The sequence below is a fragment of the Silene latifolia genome, chromosome 5, assembly GCF_048544455.1.
Source record: "Silene latifolia isolate original U9 population chromosome 5, ASM4854445v1, whole genome shotgun sequence".
Classification (NCBI taxonomy): domain Eukaryota; kingdom Viridiplantae; phylum Streptophyta; class Magnoliopsida; order Caryophyllales; family Caryophyllaceae; genus Silene; species Silene latifolia.
Window position 1 is genome coordinate 39,441,518 of NC_133530.1, and position 7,498 is coordinate 39,449,015.

The window sequence follows — 7,498 nt, forward strand, 5'->3', positions numbered from 1 at the left end:
CACCTTTTGTCACGTAGTGGCCAAGTGGCTAGCAGGTGGAAAGACTGAGCTACCCTCGGCCGATGGACCCATGGCAGGCCGGCGGGCACTGTTGACTCGCCGCCGAGGGGTCTTGGATATGAGTTCGCGGATATGTGCCCCGGTGGCCCTGCCCAGTAGAGGCACAAGAGACAAGAGACAAGCCGTCAAGGTCGTCAGTCGAAGTCGTTGACTTGCTGTGGATATCCTTGACCTCGCTCAATATGTTGACTCGGTCAGAGGGTGCAGAATATGCCCCATCATTATGATTTTAACAACTTTTTTTTTTGCCAAGGGTTCTTAATAACTTTTTTTTTTTTTTGACAGCAGTAAAGAAAAGTTTTTATATAACTTAAAAATGTATACAAGTAATAAAACCGAGTTACGATATACATGATATTTAACGAATCGCTTATTGTGGTATAACCAAGCTGGGTAGGTGGGTGGAGAAAAACATTAGGGTAGTAATAACTCAAATGATGCCATTTCCACGATATAAAAGTATAACTTGAAAATGTTTCACGAATCTGATTGTAGCAGTAACTTAAAAGTATAACCAAGCTGGAGGATAAGTAGTACTCGGATCTAGAGAAAGACGAAAACTACATTACTAAAATTACATCAATCCGATTTTGCAAGGGAATAACAGCTTTGGTCTAAAATTAGGAAGATATCAAATGTTGCCTCGCATTTGTGTGCGCATTTAGCACTTTAAAATGATGCTATAACCACGGAACCTAATATTGTCTGCTCAATTTGGTTCCACGGGTGATTGGTGTCTAATGTGCCAAAGTAACATTGAGACTTGTGATTCAAGATTGTGGGCGGGGTATGGTAAGGCATCGAAAATAATTTTTCAACACTGCATTCAGTTCATTTTCTTGGACCCATGAAAAGCATATCAAAATCAAATAGAATAGAAAAATTCAGAACTGGAAAAGGATGCCAAAAGCAACAAGAGCAGTTTTAAAGAACAGGGGAGGGTACATTATAAGAATCAAGGAAACAACTTCGAACATAATTCTGTGAAGTCACAACCTAACTGGACACAACTACGCGACTAGCTGAATGACAACCATCAGTACATTTTAAATCAAATCGCACAAAGTACAGTCATCGTCGATGGTAGCAAGCAATGAGCATCAAGCTTTGCGACAAGTTTAACAACTGAGGTTAGTTGTAGACCATGTATTTAGGAGTGGCGCTGAACTTCTGATAACCCTTGATGACTTTGTCAACTGCATCAAGGAAGTCCTTCTCTGTTACAGTCTTTCTCCGGGCTCTAATGGCATACATTCCTGCTTCCGTGCACACACTCCGTATGTCAGCACCTGCAATGTCAGCTTGTGTCATTTTTCTCATATTCCCATTCATATTAAAGGTGGGTAAGGCCCAAGTGATCCTTTTTTGAATACCCTATTCATCCTTTGGGTTCAATACTCTGATGACTAAAGGCTTGAACTATTTCACTTGGATGACATGAGTTCTGAACTATTTCGCAATTTGATGTCAGAAGATATTACAACAATGCCCTACTTCCCCAAGGGTTCCGCAGTGGCAGGTTAGGAGGTGTGGGAGTATCCGAGAATGTAAACCTTAAACGTGTGCAAAAGGTCACAAGGAGGTTGTTTTCAAATGACTGATTAGCGATAAATGAATTAATCTAAGTAAAATATTCTCAAAATTTATCTATCACGAAATATTTGTGATTTGATGAATTTAATTTATATTTATAAGCAAGGCCACCAAGTAGAAAACTAGTCAAACCTCGGGTCACCGATGTGTAATTTTGTAACTCGTGACACAGCAAAATTATCACAAACATGGCACCAAAGTGAAAAATTCTTTATTGTAAGTACATAAATTAGAGGAAGCTCCTGAAATGGATAAGAAGAATATTCACCTGTGGAGTTGGGGCAAAGTCGGGCAAGAAGTTCAAACCTAATATCCCTTTCACAGTTCATGGTCCTGGTATGAATCTTGAATATTTGAGTCCTACCCTCTAAATCTGGAAGGCCAAACTCAACCTTCCGATCTAACCGGCCTGGACGCAAAAGGGCAGGATCAAGTGTATCAGGTCTGCACAAGGATCAGAAAGAATATGAATCATTTGAAACACTAAGGAAGATCGAGGGAACCATACATGATTAGACACCAAATCTAACCTGTTTGTAGCCATGAGGACCTTAATGTTTCCACGAGCATCAAATCCATCAAGCTGATTTACAATCTCAAGCATAGTACGTTGTACCTCATTGTCACCACCCACACCATCATCAAAACGGGCCCCACCTATTGCATCAACTTCATCAAAGAAAACAATGCAGGCTTTTTTTGAACATGCCATCTGTAAACAAGAGTACGTCATTTTATTATGCAAACAAATTACTTGTAATTAGAAAGACGGCGAACATGAAAAATAAAACACCACCATATAACGAAGTAAATAATAACAGAAATAGAAGCGAAAAGGATGAAATTGTCATAGTAGTGCGCATAGCTTGCTGTCTCTTATGCGGCATGCGCACCTAAGGGATGCCCTGAGACATATTGGCTAGTGCCTCACTAGGGCTTCGGCTTGAACACAGAAGAGGCGCCGTTTTAAAAACTAGTTCGGCAATAAGAGAATAGCACAAGGGCAGAAGCAGTGAAAATGTTACAGCATTCCCAACAATTTACATACCTGAAATAATTCACGAACCATTCTAGCACCCTCTCCAACATACTTTTGGACAAGCTCACTCCCAATAACCCGAATGAAACATGCATCAGTTCGGTTAGCAACAGCTCTGGCTAACAGAGTTTTTCCGGTTCCTGGTGGACCATAACATAGTACACCCTTTGGAGGATCAATTCCTAGCTTGACAAACTTCTCTGGGTGTAGCATAGGTAGTTCAACCACCTGCAGCATAAATAGAAAATAATATAAGATTTAAAACTGCTGCCATCTCCAACTTCAAGATTTAAACGGTAAAGGGTACACTTATTACTGGGTGGGTGAGTGGAGGGACACTTACTTCTCTCATCTTTTCAATCTGTTCCTTACACCCACCAACGTCATTATACGTCACATCAGGCTTCTCCTCCACCGTCATCATGGTTACGCTAGGATCGATTTTTGGAGGTAAGGGTATTTGAATCTGATACTTAGTTCTATCAACCCTGAAGAATAGAAATAAAATTACGGAGTATAAGAAAACAAATAAATCTGGGTATTAGAATTGGAAAAAAAAAAAAAACAATCTTAAATAAACAATTTAAACTGCTAAAAAAGGCTGCATAAACTCTCAGTTAAGGTGGCATTACCAGTAAATAGCACTGGACATGTAGGATGAATAGATAAAAAAAAAGAGCTATATCATGAACACACAAGCAAGCTAATAGACCAACATTGCTTCACTCAAATACCACAACATTACTTAGGGGTCTTCAAGGCTCTCTCACCTATGATGAGGTAATGAGAGTCGTATGCATGTAAAATTACGCTTGGTTTTAAAACATGACAAAATTAATTTCAATGACCCATAATTAAAAAACTGTGTACAGATCATAGAATAAAAAATATAGTGAGCCATCTTGCTTTATTCTAATACTCAAATACAACAACAATACCTCGTGCCTTTGACTCCAGTGTAAATGGACATTATTGCTTTATTCAAATGAACAAAAAAACCCATCCTTGAGAAGGTTAAAGTAACTAAAGTGAACTTTAGGAAACCAAAAGAATCATTAATGTAGGCCTGATGGGTAAAAACTTAGCAAGTTAACTTTTAAAATAGCTGGAAGGCATCCAATTTACACCATCATACTTGCAAGGTTGCAATAACCATGAATCATCATACTGAGTACTATTTAAAACATCCAGATCATAGATTGTATATCAAGATTCAAAGAACATAATCAATGTAAGTAATGAGGCAAGCAACATACCCAATACGCATTCCTTCTTCAATATCAGTAGGGGAAACTTTATCACCCAATCCAACAACAAACTGCCAGGCAAAATAAATCAAACGTTATATGAGAGTTCCATATGATGATGCGTTCCGCAGTGGTTCGTCAAGTATTCCTATATTTAATCAAACTAGCTACAATAAAACAAGACCTTTGCAATCTGCTTGACATTAATCATATATTTAGCATCCTCAGTGTTTGGATTGATTATCTTGGTGCATCTTGCAACCTGAAATCAGTTGCAACAACCATTAAAACTTGCAGAAAGAATTTTAGGAACAGGATTCCCAAAAAGCTTAAAGCTTCGCTAAATGCACACCTGCAGCGGTTGCTCCTCCTGCATCATTTGTTTATCCGCGACAAGATCCCATTGACTTGGAGGTGCTAATCCAGTATCAGACTCCTTAACGCCTATAGAGATTTTTCAGTACAGATTATGAGAAAATAAAGACCAAATATACAAAATCACTAGAACACGGACATTGTGAGAAAATTACATTGCTAATTAGCTACTCTTCGTTGAAGCCACTCCAAGGATCTAGAAATTTCAATGTGAGCACCTCAAGCATTTCGATTAATAAAGGGGTTTTTTAGCTTGAGCTCGAGGATAAGAATATGAGCTGTGGCGAAGCCAGGATTTGGAGTCAGCCGGGGCGAAAAATTTCAGCGAGTGCGAGTGAGTAACAGCATAAGGTAACCACGAAAAAATTTGAAAATTCAACTAACTATTTTGAAATTTTCAACTTACACACTTCTGACTTCATTTTTTCCACCAACTTTATATTAGAATTTAGAATACAATCTAATAAGGAGCTTCAGCAAGATGCATGATTCACCCAATTACATATATCACGATTAAAAGGATAGTGCTTTTCACCACAGATGCCATCTAACTCATGTCATGGAATGATGTCTTTACATAGGGTCACTAGTCATGACTGTGCTATATGCATGTTAAATGCAGCATTAGGCAAGTACTAAAAAGAAATTCCAGTGACAGAATTAGGATGGCTATGTTAAGCATGTTAAATAAGTTCCAGTAACATAACTATGATGGCAATGTTGCCTAAGTATGTTAAAAGTTATAAGAGTACTTACCACGCAAGTCGTTAATTTTCTTGTACAATTCTTTCAGTTCTTTTTCCACTTGTTTAGTGACAGAGGAGTATGGTCCCAAGCCCTACATAAATGAACAAGGAAAGATTCAAATACTAGCAAACCACAAGTAGAATAAGCTCAAACCCGATAATATCAAATATTGAACACTTAACAAAAACATATAAGATAGACCAGATAGACGAGGCCATAAAAAATGCGCAATGGGTTTTGATAGTGTTATAAACTCAGCAGTCAGCACTCCTGTGATTTAATTACAAGCATCATTGAAGGATAAGAAACTTTCACAACAGCATCTTAAATTCTCCTGAATACAACAACAACAACAACAACAACAACAACAACATCAGAGCCTTAATCCCAAAATGATTTGGGGTCGGCTGACAAGAATCATCCTTTCGAACCGTCCATGGGTGAACGCACGCCTCAAAATGCGAATAAAAAAGTAAATTCTCCTGAATGGGTTAATAAAAATGATAAGGATACAAGTATGACAATCCCGTCTTGGATGGACCACTAAAAGCAGATTTACTGCGGACTACATTTAACAAGAAAGTTGACTGCATCATAGATTTAAGTGAACACAAAAAATTGGATTATGAAAATCATATATTGCTTAACGAAAATGAAAACCTAGCCATATCAAGAGATGCATGAGGATAGAGAGGCACAAAACAGAATCTAACACCCATCTATGAGGTAAGGTAAGAGATGGATTTCATTATCAACCTAGCTAAAGCAGGAGTGGCTAAAGGCATATTAATTGAAAATGATCAATACTCCATACCAATTTTATTGTCCCCTTCCTATTTTCGAAGGATTTAAGAAAAAGAGGTAAACTACCTACTCTACCCTTGAATTAAAGAGCATTGTGAATTGAGACAATATGATGGTGGTGGAGATGGTGGTAGTACATTATCTAGGGGCAATATTGGATGATTAAACATTGACAATAATTTTGGGATGAATTTTGAAGGAAAGGGGACTATAAATTTGGGATGTAGGGAATATCATTTATAACAACTTTCGATTAACATGGAAGTCATGAGCTACAAAATCATAAAGAGCCCCAGCATATGAAAGCATGAGTTCATATTACATCTTTTAACCAATCTCCAACCCTACAATTCCCTAGAGGAAAGAGGCCATAACCACAAGGGGGGATCAACTCGTCAAAGCAACTTATTTCCCTCACAATAGCCAAACATGGAATATATCCCGAATCTTGAAGTGAACCGCGCAAATATCAAATTTCAGTTACCAGAAAAAATGGTACTCAACTATATTCCTGTATTCAACACCCTAAAACCCGTGTCCAGTTAAATCTCAACATTCGCGTGCAGAACTCAAAATTTGACATCTCTCTAATAACCAAGATTACAAATTAACATAACCAATTCACAATCTAGTTCCAATAACTTTATACAGCACTAAAATCTAGCACAAGAAATCATACATAAATCCAAAGATACAAATCAACACCAAACATTTAGCTAGAACCCTAATCCACTAAAATCGAAACAAATCCGATAAAGAAATCACGTCCATTAAATCAAACAGCAACGATTAACAAATCAGGAAACAAAATAAATTAACATATGAAAAATCAACGATAATCAAGATTGAAATTGAAAGGAATTGATGATTACATAGGTTTTCATGACGGCGATGTCGTCCTCATCGAGCGGAGGAGGGTTCTTCTCATTTTTGAGCTCATGTTCGTCGAATTCCACCATTGTCGTAGGTGATAGTGTTTTCTCTCTCTAGAATTTTGGTTTCCTTTCACTAGAATTCGAAGCAAGGTTTCCTGGAGAACACGACAGGTAAGTAGGAATAGTTTTTAGCTGAGTGACTTAAGTCGGGAGTTTATACTTTATAGGAGATTGGAATAATTCGCAAATTCTTATTTAAGCCTCCGTCTAACCTAAAACAGTCAAATATGATCTCGAATATGTTCGTCTTACCTCCCTTATATACTAAAAGAATAGGAAAAACTTCATATTTTTCCGTCTAAAAACATCTTTTCTATTTTGATATAAAATCATATTTACTCTCCTATTTTGATATAATTTCCTATCTACAAAGATTTGTCGTCTATAGAGATTTGTTAGGTTTTTGTGATAAAAAAATCTGTTGACTTTGTAAGATAAGTCATAAATAAAAGATATGTTATTAAAAAAATCTTCCCTCCATTTTTAGTCTTCCCATTTATTTTCTCTTAATTATCTCTTAGATAATATTTTGACCGCTCTTTTCGACACATATATAACTTTTTTTTTTTGCTTGAAAATGATATTTTGTGAAAGAAAAGAGATTTTGATAAATGGGAAGATATAAAAAAAATCTATACAATATAATTAAAAGGCTAACTGTGTAACGCCCCGTAATTTTGGACCGTTATTATTTTGCG

The 7,498-nt window shown here is 37.0% G+C and overlaps 1 protein-coding gene across 1 annotated transcript; it reads right to left on the reverse strand.

The window, feature by feature from the left end:
- Positions 1-964: 964 nt before the first annotated feature.
- On the reverse strand, positions 965-7,137 carry LOC141657298 (26S proteasome regulatory subunit 7-like). The gene is made up of 10 exons (XM_074464475.1): positions 6,738-7,137; positions 5,071-5,152; positions 4,292-4,383; positions 4,124-4,201; positions 3,949-4,010; positions 3,036-3,180; positions 2,702-2,920; positions 2,184-2,365; positions 1,922-2,097; positions 965-1,349 (listed from the first exon to the last, which is right to left on the reverse strand). The coding sequence occupies exons 1-10, from the start codon at positions 6,822-6,824 to the stop codon at positions 1,192-1,194; spliced, it is 1,281 nt and encodes a 426-aa protein (XP_074320576.1). The 5' UTR covers positions 6,825-7,137; the 3' UTR covers positions 965-1,191.
- Between the last annotated feature and the right edge of the window lie 361 nt (positions 7,138-7,498).

Excerpts from the sequence above, each read along its gene's own strand:
- LOC141657298 (XM_074464475.1), bottom strand. The coding sequence starts at position 6,824 with ATGGTGGAATTCGACGAACATGAGCTCAAAAATGAGAAGAACCCTCCT. Across the intron at positions 4,202-4,291 it reads AGGAGGAGCAACCGCTGCAG|GTTGCAAGATGCACCAAGAT; the intron begins GTGTGCATTTAG and ends AACTGATTTCAG. Across the intron at positions 2,098-2,183 it reads GTCCTCATGGCTACAAACAG|ACCTGATACACTTGATCCTG; the intron begins GTTAGATTTGGT and ends ATCCTTGTGCAG.